The sequence below is a fragment of the Poromitra crassiceps genome (assembly GCF_964638095.1).
Source record: "Poromitra crassiceps genome assembly, chromosome: 2".
NCBI lineage: Eukaryota > Metazoa > Chordata > Actinopteri > Beryciformes > Melamphaidae > Poromitra > Poromitra crassiceps.
In genome coordinates, this window is record NC_139624.1 from 119,225,325 (window position 1) to 119,243,151 (window position 17,827).

Genomic DNA, 17,827 nt, shown 5'->3' on the forward strand with positions numbered 1-17,827 from the left:
GTTAGGTTAAGTTAGTTAGGTTAAGTAGGCAGTAAAACCGAGGCCATCGTCATTGGGACCCCTCTGCAAATACAAAAGGCTGCCATCACCCACATCACCATCTGTGGCCAGTCCATCCCCCTTTCCTCACTCATAACTAACCTTGGTGTCACACTGGATTCATCACTATGTCTCGACGCACACATCAAATCCGTCTGTCAAATCTCCTTTTTCCATCTGAAGAATATCTCCAAACTACGCCCCTCATTAAGCAAACCTGATGCAGAAAAACTGGTTAATTCCTTCATCAACTCCCGTTTAGATTATTGCAATTCCCTATTCGCTGGCCTTCCCTCCAAAACCATCCAGAGACTTCAGTATGTCCAAAACTGTGCCGCCCGGATTCTCACAAAAACACGCAAGTCAGAGCACATCACTCACCCCGGTTCTGCCCTCCCTTCACTGGCTCCCAGTTAACCACCGCATCACCTACAAACTTCTCCTGTTAACATACAAGGCCATTCATCATACTGCCCCAACCTACCTCCAAGATCTAGTTACCCCTCAATCCTCACTCCGGACACTCCGATCATGCAGCTCCAACCTCCTTTCTGTCCCTAGGACCAAACTCGCAAGCATGGGTGACCGTGCCTTCTCCTCACTGGGCCCCCGGCTGTGGAATCAGCTCCCAGGACCACTCAGGGCTACAGACTCTTTTGACGTTTTTAAATCAAAACTTAAAACCCACTTATTTATTTTAGCTTTCCCCTAGGGTCCTCCCTCTCTCTTTACGCGCGTTGTTTTTATGTTTATCCTTTTATGTTTTTATTCTTTTAGTAGCTGTTTATATATTATATATATATATATATATATATATATATATATATATATATATATATATATATATATATATATATATATATATATATATATTTTCCCCCTGTTTGATTGCTTGATTGCTTTTATCATGCATCTGTAAAGCACCTTGTGAATTCCTTGGATTTTAAAGTGTGCTATATAAATTGAATTTATTATTATTTGGGATACACCACTTTTTTGGAAGTTTAGCTCATTTACCACATCCCCCCCACATAACCAAGATACACCATGCCTTAATGGCACTGTCCGCTCAGTTTACAGTGAGCTACAGTCGTGAAGTTAATAATTATCGCCATAGAATGGAGGCTAATGGTACAGCTGTTAAAAATCTGCCAAAACACACATCTCACGGCGCCAAAATACATGTTGTGCTTCGGGTACTCACCACACGATGAAATATTAATCCAAAATGCACATAATCTGTCTTTTTGGAAGGAAAAGAGGTCGTCGGCCATGTTTGGAAAGTAGTGCCGACTACCTCTTTTCCTTCCTAAAAGACCAATTATGTGCATTTTGGATTCATATTTCATCGTGTGGTGAGTACCTGAAGCACAACATGTATTTTGGTGCTGTGAGATGTGTGTTATGGCAGATTTTTAACAGCTGTACCATTAGCCTCCATTCTATGGCGATAATTACTAACTTCACGACTGTAGCTCACTGTACACTGAGCGGACAGTGCCATTAAGGCATGGTGTATCTTGGTTATGTGGGGGGGATGTGGTAAATGAGCTAAACTTCCAAAAAAGTGGTGTATCCCTTTAAGTACATACATAAGTGCCTGGGTAGCGAGCAGACGGCGGTATTTGACAATTTAGCAACTAAATCATAGATTATTGAAAGATATTCCATGTTCCAGACTGAAATGCTATAACAGAAGTGGAGTATTGGCCAGAATGACATGAACATTTGGACACTTATTCAGCGGGTATCTTGCATGTTGTGTTCAGGTGCACTGTACTTTTTTTTTTTGCAATTCCATCGCGGGCCACACAGGGGGCGGGCCGCACGTTGAGTATCAACTTTGCGCAAAGTAATTGCGTGCTGCTGATGATAGGATAATGCCATCTATCCCCACATTTTAGCGCTGAAACGCCTGCTTTGGCATGTGGCACGCATATGCCCAGTACAATTATAACAGGCATGCGCTTGTGCCCACCCCCAATTTGCATTGCGCACGGCGTTAAACGAGCGCAAACGCTAAATTACCACTTTTGCAAAGATAGGGCCCAAGGTCCCCAGATAAAGCCACACCAGCCATGTAAGGAAAACGTGCCTCCAAATTAGCTGTTTTGACTTCTGTAACTTTGTGACATCACAACATATCACTCATTTAATTTGCCCGCTTCCGCTGAATACGGAAGACAAGCCTTGTTGTCTGTACCATAGCTGTGTAGAATGGAAACATGTCCAGAAAACAATCAACTGCACCAACCATGGCTTTATCCTAACAGATCATCTTATCAGAGGTCCCGCCCCCTCAAAACAGCACATAGTTAATGAGGGGAGAGTGGATAGAGAAGTCCCACAGAGGCAGGATTTGATTTGCTGTGCGTGCAACAGAATTCATAAGCTTGTTTTAAAGACCCATGAGACATGTTTTAAACAGCTACAAAATAGCATAAAATGGGATCTTTAAAAAGTCAGAGCCATGCAAAAGAACATGACACACTGAAGACGGTGAAGGTCCTTTTTCCTTCCCTGCTCCATATTTAATGAATGATGATGTTTGTAACCAATTTAGTGTAGTTTTTGATTGCGAACCACTGAATTGATCCTACTTGGTTACATGCACTGCATAAAGTTAGCGTAACGTAACAGCTCCTCAACCTCTACCCTTTGTCCCAGGCTGCTGCAGCTGCAGTGGGTGGTGCTGAGTCCAGACTCGGAGATGCCAGATGAGCTGCTGTATGGCCGGGCCGGCTACCTCTACGCCCTGCTGTACGTCAACAAGGAAATGGGAGCTGACACCGTCGACCAGAGCACCGTCTGCAAGGTGACTCACACACACACAGCAGGCGTTTCCACGCCTGCTTGATTTAGAGCAGGGGTTCCCAAACTTTTCCGTAGTACCACTACGTACCAAACAAAATTTCGCAGGGACCACTTCCACTGCATATACCACCACCCCCCCTATAAAATGCAATAGCAGCAGAAAGGCTAAATGACAATATAAGGCTACTGGCTGGTTCAAAACGGACACACACACACACACACACACACACACACACACACACACACACACACACACACACACACACAGCTGCCAACATTAGGTTGTGAAAAAGAGGACCCCTTTGAAAATGTTTTTTTCCCTCACCAGAATTTAACCTAACTTTAGAGTTTTAGGACGCTTTCACACCGACCTCATTTGGTTCGGTTGAATCGCACTGGAGTTCGTTTTCCCCCTTAGTGCAGTTCGCCGCCCGAGACCTGCTGAAAGAGGTGGTCTCGGTGCGGTTCCAAACGAACTCTAGTGCGGTTCGTTTGTGGTGTGAACGTGATACGAACTCTATCCGACCCAAATGCAGGAAGCCTCACCCATTTTTGGATTAAACGAGCTCCCGTTGTCAGCTGGTCTGTGCGTAATAAGCTTAGCACCAGCATTTTATGGTTAAAAACAACATCTTCATTCTTCACATTATGTTTCGGTGACTGGTGAAAATGCGTGGATTATTTTTTGGGGATTTTTTGCATGATTGCTGTCATCAGCAGAGTGATGTTATAGGCAAGGAGGCATGGTCTCTCATCCGAGCCAGCTTCTTCTGATAAGATTGATTGCAGCCTCATCAGGCTAGTTATTATAATTTTATTCTTTTTAGGTGGTCATATGTGTCTCCATAGCCTATAGGTAGCAGAAGTTGCGAGGGTTTTGTTTTGTTTTTAGAAAATTACGCAGCCAAATTACCGCTTGTTAATAACACATATCAGCCTGACTTTTGAGTTGAGGGTGGCAGTCTTTAGCCACTTTCACACAGAGAACCAGCAATATTGCCATTCAGAAGGCCCGCAACGCTGGCAGCCTTGCCACAGAAATTGCTTTCACACAGACCAAGCAGCCTCGCCATATTTCTGCCCTGGAGTGCATTTTCAGATAGCATCCACCCCTCCTGGATTGAAATGAGGGTGAACCATGGGTGCTGGGTTTCGTTACTATAATTAATCAAAGTCCAACAAATTAAAATGGTGCTGGTCACCAAGTCCGGTGAAAATATATTTATATATTATATTATAATATAATTATATTATTATTATTATAATTATAATATTATTATATTATATATACATATTTTCATGTGCAGGTTATAGTGTAGGCCAGTGGTTCTCAACCTTTTTGAGCTGCGACCCCCAAAAAACTTCAGGCTGGGGTTCGCGACCCCCCTCCTGCCACTACCCAACCCAACAACAGTGTGCACCAAGCCCCAACCCCTCCCACTTTCTCTTGAAGTTGCGGATGTGTTTGTTTAAGCTGTAATTCCTCTGTAAAAGGGGTACGGTGGCGCAGTCGGTAGCGCTGTCGCCTCACAGCTAGAAGGTCCTGAGTTCGATTCTCGCCTGGGACGCTGTGGGCGCTGGAGTTGTGACCCCCCCATATCTTCAGTGCCTACTGCCCAGGTGGGCTATCTCGTCGAAAGGGCCTTTCTGTGTGGAGTTTGCATGTTCTCCCCGTACCCCCCAGGGGGTTCCTCCGTACATAACCCCCCACTAAAAACATGCAGAAGATCGTCATCCGACCAGTGACGACAACATCTGAAGTTGGTCCAATGATGGTCCCCGGGCGCTGGAAAGAAAAAGCGACCACTGCTCCTGGCCTGCCCCCTGGAGGGAAGGACAAGCCTGGATGGGTCAAATGCAGAGGACATATTTCACCGGCCACCGTCAGCATGAGTGTGTGTTGTGGCCGCATGCATGTGTTGTAGTGTGTTCGTGTGACAATAAAGACGGGCTTCCGCGCTTCCGTCTGAAATCGTGTCAATTCCTCAAATGGCCACTTGAGGCAGGGCTCAGGAGTCCCGTTGTATCGGTTTAAATGCCTAACTTTCTAACTGTAATTAAACATATTTACAGCCTGGGCTTTAACCCATTGATACCTGATGCAGCATTTGTGTGTGTATCCCTTTAAGACCGTGAACCGCGTCTGAGGGATATACACGCAAATGCTGCATCAGGTATCAATGGGTTAACACGGTTTTGGTCTATATAGCTAATTTCACCTTTTCATAACATATGTGGGGGGGAAATATACAGTATCTTATAACTCGCCCGTTTACATTTGATAAGGGTTTAAAGTCATGCATGTCCGAGTGAGTGGGCACTGCTCTGCTGCCACAGCCCAGCCGTCTATGAGCCCAGCCTGTTTGCTAAGTACTGTGGCTAACGTTAGGCTAATTGTCTGACCTGGCGATCGCGTTTGTGTTGTGTTCTTTTTGTCAATATTGGACAGTAAATAACTAAATATGCCTTCTTGCGATGCAGTTGGTTGTATTAACCGCACCTCAAATAAAGGTGGTTTCCACTTTTTTCGGTGAGTGAATGAAGTTGTCGGTGGTCACTGCTAACATTTGACCATGGACTGTAAATAGCGTTTTACATAGCCATCTGTGCTAATAATGCTAGCATAACGGTATCCTTTTCACACACACACTGAATATACCGAAATGCTAGACTTGATCATGGACTTAATGTTAATAAAAAACGGTTGCACTCATAACATTAAGGTGTGTTTGACCTAACGATAATATAAATATTAACGTTAATGCACTCCTAGTTGTTTAGCTAGCTATGCTAGCTAGATGTTTATTTTTTATTATAGTATTACTATAACAGGCAGTCTGCGATTAACGTTAACGTTTTTGCACTTCAGAAACTGACTGGCTGAGACTGAGACATGACGTTAACCTAGCTGTAGCTAGACCTATAGACGTTAAGATCCACACTGCTAAGGAGTAAAATAAAAATGTATCAAGGCTTGATATCATATTCCAACGTGAATTCAGCTGAGGGGTTCCCTCCAGAACGAGACTGTTGCATTCAATATTTTTACACGTTACACGTGCAGTAGTTAGTGCAGGCTAGTTGTTGGAAGTAAGGTTTTTGAATTCTAAAAGGCTCACAGCATATGATGTTGTGTTTCTGACTTGGATTGATTCATCAAAACTTTCAAAATCCTTACTACTGTACTGTCCATTAATAGTGACATCACGTGACAAGCTGAAATGTCAATTTTTCTAGCAAATCTAGGTAAATTTCAGACTTTAACGTAGTGTCCCGTCTTGTCTGAGGTGAATGCAAGTGAACTATATTTTTCAATCCTGTCTTTGAATAAAAGTTGTACATTGTGTTATACTTAAAAACCATGTCTCTGCTCCCTTATTTGTGTTTACAATTACAACAAATCTGTATGGTTTATCTGTTTTTGCATTAAACCGTGGTATTTCCTTGGGTGATATTCCATATTTGTCATTAGACCTGTTCACATCTGCATTTTCTACAAATTGGGCTAAATTTGCAATGGTAAATCAAAGCCACATGTGAGATATCACAAGTAGGGATGTTCATTTCAAACAATTTCCATAATCGAAATTCGGGAAAATTAACGATCAATTATCGATTATCGATAATATTAATAATAATAATTTTATTATTATTATTATTTATTTTACAAAATGCCTATGTGCGAAGCGCTATGAAGCGCTTTTCAATCCGCCAGGTAATGGTGCTCCGTGAGGGATGCGCATAGTATAGCTGGCTTAATCACATTGATCAAGTCTTGATGAGGTTGCAGAAGGGTGATCTTTTCTGCATGCCCGGCCGAGGATGAGGCACCTTCCTCGTTAACCAGGCTCGGAAGGGAACGCTGTTCAAGTGGTGAATCATTGCCGTCTAGCCGTGTTGTACTTATAAACGGCATCACAGTTTTTGCAATGAACAATGTCGTCTTTTAACACATTCACTGCCAACAGTTTTTCCAATACAGTAGGTAGCTTCTGCCAAGGGTTTTTTTGAGGATTCTGGCTCATCTTTCAAGAGCTGAGGATTATTTTCTGCTAGGACTTTGTGAACACAAAATATCTCAAAAGAACTAATAGAATGTGTGCTTTCTCTGTCTAAAAGAGTTAGTTTTTTATCAGGTTCTGTTATGTAGGCATTAGCAGTTAAATACAGCATGGTTTCAGCGTCTGAGAAGGAAAGCTGAGATAAATGCCTTTTTGTGAAATTCGATAGAACAGGCAGAACAGTCACTTTAACCATTTATTTTTGGCATCAGTGAGACATCAGACATCTAAACAATAGTTCTGAACAGTAATTTCCTCCAAAATAACAGCACCCCCCACCCCCCTCTCCTTCAAACTCCTCCCTCCGTGGGTGTGTCTCTGGTGGCTGCAGCGTGTGTCACAGGCGAGTCTCTGCTGCCTGTCTGTGCTGCCTGGCTGCTGGCGGCCGCTCGTCGGGCGAGTCTGGATCGGGCTCGTTCGTTTCTGGGTTTTCGGTTGTGAGCTGGGATGAAGCTGCGTGCGATTCTGGGCTTTCTGCTGTGTGTTTCAAAGTGTGTTGCACCGAGAGTCTATTTTTGGAATCCCCCACCGTTGTGCGCCAGCTCCCAGCGCGAAAGCGTTTTCGCCATGAGAATGGTTTCCTCACGCTTTTTCCTGCTGTTTTTGCTCGGCTTTCTCTAGTCTGGAGAGCACTGTCGCCACTTAGTGGGTCGGTAAAATAGGTTATACACATTCAATAGCTCCCATATTTTTATAGGAGATGTAAAAGGGTTTGATCCACGTCCCACCGTCAAATTTTTTTTTTTTTTTTGACGAGTTAACTCTTCGACGGCAGTCAACCGTTGTTGTTTTTTTGACGAGTTAACTCGTCGACGGCAGTGAACGTGTTAACTCGAAATGGTCCCAAACAAAACTTCGCTTCGTCTGGCTGAGTACTGACAATGTGCTTTTTGCTGTTCTCTCACCGCAGCAAGCCCAGTGAGACCACGCCCATAGCCCCACCCAGAGGTGTTCTGTTCAGTTGTTTCATAGTCCCATTGCGCCCTCACCTGGTTGCGACCACGTAGTGAAATCCTTAGGCTTAGTTTCAGCACATTTAAGCCTATTTGATTTGATTAAAAAAATATATTAAAAATCGATAAAAATTCCACATGATCGAATCAATTCCTTAACGATCAATTATTGGTTTTTGATTATTGATGAACATCCCTAATCACAAGTACTTTTATTAAAAGAGAGGTTTCCTTCTCTAACTATTGGTGCTTTCACAAAATATTTACACAATGAGATTTTTTTATAAATAATCATCAATAACGTGGATAAAGACTTCGATGATGATGACATCTGCAGCTGCTGGACGGGAGACCGAAGACCAGTCCACCTGAAGGAGATCCACAAGACCTTGCAGCACGCCACAGTGCCACACTCACCCAAGATAAACACTGCTGTAGGAGTAAAATAAAGTGTATGCTTCAGGGAATGACATGAAAAAGTTACATAATGGGGTGGCTAGTTTCAAATATACATACTACAGCATGCGCTGGGACGCGTCATCAGTGATGTTAACTGGGGTCGTGGGGTGTTTCAGGTCTGTCAACATCATACACCCTCGCCCAGTAGACCCAGCCGATTACGACCCCGACCCGCGTCCCAGAAGCAGCCGCTCACGGATCAGCCTTCCTACTCTGTCTGCAACGTTGCCCGCAGAAGGGTTGATCACGCCCAATCCGCTGCAATAGAGTTAGTGCTACACCGCAGTATTGAAAGACCCTTCGTTGTATGGAGGTCTAAGGCCCTGTGTGGGTGATTCCAGGCCGGGCACCTCCTTCGTCTCACCAGAACCTCCCGTGGAAGAAGGCAATCCTACCATGCCGTACCATGGGCAGGGAGGATGCCTCAAGAAGGCCTGTGCGCTGCACGTTATTCGCCTGCGCCGAGCATCTCGCTCTAGCCTGAAGGACCCCAGGCCGCGCCGATGTTTACGCAGATTTTCAGGAGGCTGATCCGTAGCGTTTGTGGATTTCTCCCTCAGGAGAGAGCCAGGCTGGGGTGCTAAAACCCATCCCGTACCGGATGCCGTCTCTCCGACCGTCAACTGTCTCTCCAGCTTGTCACCAAACTATACTTGGTTGTCACCTAGTCTATTCCTAAGTGTCACTGGCCAGGGGGAGCCAGGATTTTAGTTTCAAATATACATACATACAATATACAGTACATTGTTGTTTCACAGTAGCTAATATCTGGCCATAATTCTGCAATTGCCCACTATATGCTTAGTACGTTATGTCACAGAGTGATATGTGATTGACATGTGATTGTCAGGGACCCCCTTGTTTAACTATAATATGTCAATTTACGTCTTTGCATCAGAGGGATCAAACAGGAAGTGGGAGTGGCTTATGATAGGATTTGACGTGGCGTTTCAGGTGCGCGAGGCTCTCTCTCCCAGTGCTGATGTGAGCCAGCCACGTATCGCTCCTGCTCTCCAATTCTCTAGTGATCCCTTCCTTTCCACGTGCATGGGTGTGGCTGTGTGTGTGAGATATTATTTTATAACTAGCGTCCCTAATCTACTGAACGGGAGCTGCCTGAATCTGGCCTCCACACTACCGACTGAGCTGTCCCTTCTAGCCAGTCCATCTAGCTGGCATCGCCCCAACCTGTTCAGAGGTAAGCCGCTCTCGTTCTGAGTGTCTTCTTGTTTGATTATTCTGTGCAAAGACGTTCTGTGTTATTGTGGCAGGTTTGGATGGACTAGACACGAGCTTAATTGTTGAGAGCCAGACTGTCACAGTTATAATGGCGATAATGTCAATAACAGATAAATCTTTGGTTCAACTTTTTTATTGTAATTTCGTGTAAATTTAGCCTACCTCAACGTAACGTTATGTGGGATGACCACTGCCTCAAGGTCCCGGCGCAACGGCAGAAAAGGTGGGTAGCCTTGTGAGACTGGGTGGCCTGGATGTAGCTGTGTTGGCTATCTTGATGTTAGCAGGTTGTCTGCTAGCTAGCCTCAGGCCGCTAGCTTGGGAAGCTAGGTGGGCGTCTTTGTCAGCACGTAGGTTCACCCCCATAGGTTATGCTAATCGGTGCTCATCTCACGCCCCTCCTAGCTCCACCCTCTCAACCCCCACCTTTGCACTAAAACCAAGATGGCAACATCCAATTTGTTTATGGCTTGAACTCCGCCATGGAGGAGAAATGGTGTGCACGCATTCACACACTAATTTCACTCACTCACTGAAATCGTTTTTATAGTTTATATAGCTTTATAATACATTAAATCGTTGGTATGGGAGATTTAATCAATGGAGGATTTTTTTTTTACAATCATCCCGGCAACCCCCCAAAATAATCTCACGACCCCCTGGGGGGTCCCGACCCCCAGGTTGAGAACCACTGGTGTAGGCTACTGTATGAGGAATGAAAACAACCAAACATCGAGATGTAGGCTACGCGCACTAGCACTCAACAGCTGGTCCTTAAGAGATCAAAGAGAAAAGACGAGAGCTCACCCAAATATGTTGACAAGCAGAAACTGGTAATCCTTTAGTGTTCTCCAAGACAAGGTAGGCTACCGAAAAATCGTATTCCACCTGCATTATTACGAGAGGACGTACTGCGGATGCATGAATATATCCTGGGGAGTTCAAGATAATTTTGAGGTGAACTGGAACAGCTGTGCATAAAGCCAGCCCAGTCTCCAAAAAATTATAAAATAGCAATGCTTTGGACCAACGTTGCTATTGATAAAGCAGGCTGCGGATGGTTTTCTCTGTGCGCACAATGGTGCATGTAACATAGTTGAAATGGTTCAGGTTAAATCCCGCTAAATGGGACAACTCCGCCACCTGCTGTTTGACAATGGTACCTGTATTGAGTAGTAAGGGCAACGCATTCTGGGTAATCCTTAGAGCAAAATGGAGGATTTCCTTGAGGTACGTGTCTGTGAATGTCCGTGGACAAAACAATGTTTACTAACTTCAAAAGCACTTAAAAGTTGAGCTGGCTGTATTGGGTTGAAGATTAAATGTATTAGATTAATTTCGCCATGTTTTGTCAAGTTAGCCAATTGTTTTCATGTGTTTTATCATCAGTAGAAATATCTCCAGTACAGCTAGTTAACATGATTTCCAGACAGAACATGCTCTGTTGTCCACCAGATGACTGATCCTACCTCATGTCCTTTGTCAAAACTACAGGTATGTTGCAGTGTACCGTATATTGTAAACAGGTAGATCAGGTGTATTGTATTGTTTATTTGTGTAGATGAGGCGTATTGTATTGTTTATTTGTTTTCTGTGTTATATGTTAATGAAGTTAAATGATAGTTTTTTATATAATGAAAAACACTAAAAAATGTAACAGTCTGGGTTGAGAAATCTGTGTAAAAATATGTTTGTTTATGTTTTCCTTGTACATTTTAAGTGGAGGACAGTTTTTATTTTGTTTCAAATATTTTATTTACATGAATCTAAATCCACTATACGATCACACTGTCAATGTCTTGTAAAGTATTGTACAGAGTATATATTTTCAAGAATGTAAAAATACTGTAATCCTATTGGAGCCAAATGGAGGATTTCCTTGAGACAGAGCATGCGCTGTTGTCCACCAGATGACTGATCCTACTGTACCTCATGTCCTTTGTCAAAACTACAGTAAACCTGGCTGTTACTCCAAATCTGGCTGGCTCCAAGAGATTCCTTCGCCCAGGCGGCCAGGCGACACAACACAGAGGTCACACATACCTATTGCAAAAGAGATTATTATTATATCCGAGGAGTCTATTTAACGCACAACAGGCAAGACAGACTGCAGATAATTATGCTTTGGTTATCTTATTTCTGATAGTAGAACTTCAATCTGGAGATGGTTTTCCCTCAGTCCTGCTGTAATTTTTTTATGAATTAGCTGGGATTCCGGTCTTCCCGAGGCATGCCCTTTCAGACAGACGGTCGATTCGGGGCTATGACTACCTCCACTGGCGTAACGAAAGGCGTAACACAATTATCCACCACTCCACTTTCACATCGGAGGCTAATTCCGCAACATTTACTGCTTTCACAGCCTGTGTGAAAGCGGCTTTTGATTGACATGTTCTATGGATACAGAGCAAGTGGAATGACAGCAATCAGTTCAGATTTGGGGGATTTCAGAGCGGTCTAATGATGTACTGGTCTGTTCAGAACTTCAGATGCGCATTCGTTCACTGCTGCATGCTGTAACGCTCTCTCTCACACACACACACACACACACACACACACACACACACACACTGATATGCATACGCACAACGGTCCCGACCGACGGCAGGGGGGAGGGGACGAAGTGAAGTAGGCTACAGCACGCCAGCTCAGTGGCCTTGTGGTTTGAGTGTCCGCCCTGAGACTGGGAGGTTGTGAGTTCGAGTCATACCAAAGACTATAAAAATGGGACCCATTGCCTCCGTGCTTGGCACTCACCATCAAAGGGTTGGAATTGGGGGGTTAGATCACCATATGATTCCCGAGCGCGGCATTGCTGCTGCTCACCGCTCCCCCAGGGGATGGGTCAAATGCGGAGAACAAATTTCGCACACTCAGGTGTGTGACAATCGTTGGAACTTTACTTTACACACATTATAATTTCAAAAAATCTCTGGGAAGTTATATTTTCCATCCCGGGAGACTACCAGAGTCGACTGGTCAGTCTGGGAGGTTTGGCAGCCCTATTTGGTCCGCTTGCTTTTTGGCTGTTGTGAAAGCGAATCGGAGCAGCTGGAAAAGAAAACAATGCATCATTTTTGCATTTGGTGCGAACCAAGGTAGCGGACTAAAGCGGACTATCAGGTCTGAAAGCCCTTATTTAACTACCTTCCTGACAAACTAGCATGACATGCTTGTTGGTACAAATTGATTCCTTAGGTCTTCTAGTTTAATATGCTACCAGAAACTTCACTCTGGCTTTAAAACTGAGCCTGCTGCAGCCTCTGAAAATAAATGTTCAAGATTGTGATATTTCCCAAATATCGCGATATTTCCGAAAATTGGCCCAATCCGGCTACTCCTCAGGGTTAATGTGTATATGTAAAAAGTGTTGATGATGATTATTTTAGAGTAATCAGTCTCTCCCTGTAGGGCCCCCTTGTAGTACACCTAAAACTATATCATCCTAGATCTGAAAGCATTTGTCACTATACGGCAAAATCCTACTAATATAATCAGGCGGCCTCCCACGGTGCACAATTGCTCAACTGCGGCAGTTGAGTTGGCGAGGCGTCTGCGCTTGAGGGTAAACCAATGAGGCACGGTAGGTAGAAATGAGCATTGCCAGTTGAGCGGGTGAGCACATGCAGCATGCGAGGCAGTGAGGTGGAGCTCCCCGGAGAGATGGAGCGGAGAGGGGCCAGTGAGGTGGAGCTCCCCGGGGAGAGGGAGCAGAGGGGGACCAGTGAGGTGGAGCTCCCCGGAGAGATTGATTGATTGATTGATTTATTTTGGTGAAAAAGTCAACACAGATACAGGGAAACAGACAGTTCACCGAGGATAAAAACACAATAAAGCCTTGCGGCTTATTTCCATTGCGGTCCTCAACGTACAACATTTAGAGACATAAACACACACGAATGGGAATCACCATTCAATACTCGAATTAAGACTATTTACATTATTTCTAGATTGAAAGGAATAATGGCACGCTTGAATATAATACAATACATAAACATTTGTTGTTACATGTAAGGAATTAACATCCGTTGCAAACAAACTAGGTGGGGAAGGAGTGGGGGTTGCAGGGACCGGGGGTTTAGCAGTGGGAGAGGGGAGGAGAAGCTCGCTCACGCATGATTGAAGGCCATGCATATCGCGCACGGCAGCATCCACTTGGGCTCCAATGTGTGTGACCGAGAGAAGGGGGGGGGGGGGTGTGGCGTCCAGGTTGAGGTTTGCAAGGGCTACAGGCCGGACTGGGCGGCATGGGGGGGGGGGATGGGGGGAGGATAGATAATGTGGGTGTGTATCAGTTTGAGTGTTGGCAAGAATGTCCATAGATTGTCCATGAAGCTGTAAGCCTAAACAGCCAGATAGTGGGGGCCTCCTTCCCGGTTGTTGAGCGGATATACGGCCTCGTCCAAAGTCTTATCTTGCAGCTGTCTAGGTGAAGGATGACTGTGGGGGGGGGGGGGGGGGGGGGTGTTAACTCCTCGTTTCCACTGCCCTTCAACGGTGAAAATTTCTCATACCTCCTCGGGCAGTCTGGGGATCCGAAATAAGTGATGGATAATTTGGTTATCCGAGTGAAAGTATAATCCAAATCTTTCCCTCGGAGCTCGTCTCTTCAACTTAATACTCATCAAGATGGAGCGGAGAGGGATCAGTGAGGTGGAGCTCACCAGGGAGAGGGAGTGGAGAGGGGCCAGTGAGGTGGAGCTCCCTGGGGAGAGGGAGCGGAGAGGGGCCAGTGAGGTGGAGCTCCCCGCGGAGAGGGGTGTATGGTGATGTTATCTACAGGTCGGCATGCAAGGGCTTACTTCAGAAGCTCGACGTTCTTTATCACTCTGCTATCGGGTTTGCTACAAATGCTCCTTTCAGTACACACCACTGCACTTTATATTCTTCTGTCAACTTCAATTCACTGGTTCATGTTAATTTACAAAATGCTCCTTGGTCTGTCCTCCCCCTACCTGTGTCACTTGCTGCAAAAAGCCTCTGCTATCTGATGTTGATGTTACAAACTATCAATGTGTGTTAGATGTATTTATGCTCAGCTATTGTTGCTGTCATACACTATACAAACTAATGTGTAGGACGTAAGTATAGGATGTGTTGTATATGTCCTGATATGTGCCTTGTCATTTTAAATTATTTTTATTTATTTATTTTTCTTTAGTCCCCACCCCTATCCCTCAAGAGGCCCTGCCTTTTGCCAGGTCGCCATTGTAAATAAGTATCTGTTCTTAATGACTTGCTGATTAAATAAAGGTTAAATAAAATAAAAAAATAAAAGGAGCAGAGAGGGGCCAGTGAGGTGGAGCTCCACGGGAAGAGGGAGCGGAGAGGGGCCAGTGAGGTGGAGCTCCACGGGAAGAGGGAGCGGAGAGGGGCCAGTGAGGTGGAGCAAGCACCACGTCTCTCTGGCTGCCCGCTAAGCTCTGCCCCCAAACACAGACACAGACGGGTCAAACAGCTCGCAAAAGGCTTTTGACTGATGCAAAAACACAGAAAATCAAACCTATTCCAAAAAAGGACGAAAGTTTTGGAGTCAGTGTGTAAACATGAGTGACACAACATGAGGTCCCATTTATTTTTAAACGTGCGATAATTTCGGATGAAAAATATGGACTTCAAGATTCAAGATTTTTATTGTCACTCCGTAGTACAAGTATCACGTGTGAAATTCTTGTGCTGTAGGCTCCGTTACAACATAGTGCAAAAAAAAAAAAAAAAAAAAGATATATAAATAAAAAACAAGAGGCAACGGGCAATAGAGCAGTAAGACACGCCACAGACAGTGGCGTGTCTTACTGCCCATAGTGCAAATGGCATGAACATACTTTAAACATAATTAAACATAATAACATTCTGTTAGGTGCAAATAGCGTATACCTAATTAAACATACTATTGAACATTAGTCATACATAATGGTGGCATCTACAGTGCGGTACAGTACGGCTACTACACTATTTGTATATGTTAAGGAGTCTCGTGGCCTGTGAGAATAAACTGTCCCTCAAGCGATTTGTGCGTGCTCTTGGGACCCTGTATCTCCTCCCTGAGGGTAGCAGGGAGAACAGACTGTTGTGGGGGTGGTTTGTGTCTTTGATGATCTTCAGGGACCTCCTGAGGCACCGCTGGTTGTACAGATCTTGCAGTTCTGGCAGCTCACATCCTGTTACGTGCTGGGCCGCGCGCCTCACCCTTCTTAGCGCCCTGCGGTCCATGGTGGTGCAGTTCCCGTACCAGGTGGTGAAGCAGCCAGTCAGTCCCTGAGGATTTTTGGCCTTAGCCCGAATTTCTTCAGGCGCCTGAGTCCCGTGTAGTCGCTATTGGGCCTTTTTGACAACAGTGGCAGTGTGGTTGGCCCATGTCAGGTCCTGGTGGATATTGACTCCCAGGTACTTGAAGCTGTCCACCCTTTCCACCACTGTGCCGTTGATGGTGATTGGGGGGGGTGTGCCCCCCCCCCCTTCTGTAGTCTACAATGACCTCCTTTGTCTTGGAGACGTTCAAAAAGAGGTGGTTGTCCTGGCACCATTGTTCCAGGGCCTCCACCTCCTTTCTGTAGGCTGTCTCGTCGCTCCTGGAGACCCGCCCCACGACCGTTGTGTCGTCTGCAAACTTCACGATGGTGTTCGAAGTTTGAGTCGCCACGCAGTCGTGGGTGTAGAGGTCATACCAGAAGGGGCTGGAGACGCACCCCTGTGGCGCTCCTATGCTGATGGTCAGTGGGGAGGAGGTGAGATTGCCCACTTTCACCACCTGGTGGCGGTCTGTTAGAAAGTCCAGGATCCAGTCACACATCGCTTTGCTTAGTCCCAGATCCTTGAGTTTGCTTACCAGCCTGGAGGGTACTATGGTGTTGAATGCTGAGCTGTAGTCCACGAACAGCATTCTCACATAGGTGTCCTTCCCCTCCAGGTGGGAGAGGGCGGTGTGGAGCACGTGTGCTACTGCATCCGCTGTGCTCCTGTTGGGGCGGTATGCGAATTGTAGCGGGTCGTGGTCCGGGGGGAGTGTGGGGCGGATCTGTGATATAACCAGCTTTTCGAAGCATTTGCTGGCTATGGGCGTTAGGGCTATTGGGCGCCAGTCGTTGAGGCTTGTGGGGGGACACTGAGGGGTGGGTAAGGGAGGAGGGCACTGGGTTAGATAGGAGTGGAGGGTAGGTTGTGGGGCAGTGGGGGGTGAGGGGAGGAGGGGTGGAGAGGGTGAGGTGATGGGGGGTGAGGGGGAGGGGGAGGGGGGGTGGGTTGGGGGGGTGGGCGCTCTGGCAGAGGGGTTGAACCTAGCGTAGAACGCGTTGAGTTCGTCCGGCAGGGTGGGTGACGTGCTGGGGTTCTGTCGTTTCACCCCTTTGAAGTCTGTGGCAGCATGGAGTCCTCTCCACAGGTGTCTGGGGTTGTTAGTGTCCAATTTTGACTCCAGCTGCTTTCCATAATCTCTCCGTGCTTTTTTTATAGCCGTTCGGAGGGCATATTGTGCCTGCTTGTATTGTTCTGGTGTACCAGAACTGACTCAGAACTGACTTGGTGTGCAAAAGCCTTAAACAGATTTTTAAGAACAAGGCTAGTATCAACCCCATGCATCATCAAACATATCGGTCTAACCCAGGGGTTCCCAACCTTTTTTGGCTTGTGACCCTACTTGGACGTCACAAAAATCTAGGGACCCAAGACATTCAAATTCCGGTACACCATCAATAATATCATCAGTGACATCTTCAATGATGCAGAATTCTGACTTTAATCTGAGAATCCGGACTTTAATCTCAAAATTCTGACAGTAACTCGGAATTCTGACTTTAATCTCAGAATTTTGACTTTATTCTTAGAATCCTGATTTAAAGTTATAATCGCAAAGATTTTCATCTAAAAGAAAATCACTCACAATGTTGATTGAGGCTGTGGTCCTTTGATGGAAGCCTTTGCAGTATATATTGACATTATGTGACATTAGTAATGTCACATAATGCAACACTGTTTGGATCTCACCTGCAATTACCACTCATCACCATAGGTGTCACCCAAGAGAACAAAACTAAAATCTTAGAGATTAACACTTTAAAATCAGAACTAATTTTTTTTATAACCAAAACACAAGTGACCCTAGTCATCTTCGGTAGTATTAAGAGCTTTTTTATAAATTCTTAGGGAAGGTTTTTCAGCTAGAAAGAAAAATTCATTCCATAGATTTACTCCTCTAAATTTAATGGAGAATTGGCTCCATTAAATTCAGGGAGATGAAGATGTGCAGATTGGTGGGTTGAGTAT

The 17,827-nt window shown here is 45.2% G+C and overlaps 1 protein-coding gene across 1 annotated transcript in view; it reads left to right on the forward strand.

Annotated features, from left to right (window-relative positions):
• lancl2 (LanC lantibiotic synthetase component C-like 2 (bacterial)) overlaps positions 1-17,827 on the forward strand; it is a 119,653-nt gene that overhangs the window by 36,512 nt on the left and 65,314 nt on the right. The window contains exon 4 of the mRNA XM_083658312.1: positions 2,707-2,854. Within this exon, the coding sequence (XP_083514438.1) occupies positions 2,707-2,854 (148 nt within the window). The remainder of the gene's footprint in view (positions 1-2,706; positions 2,855-17,827) is intronic.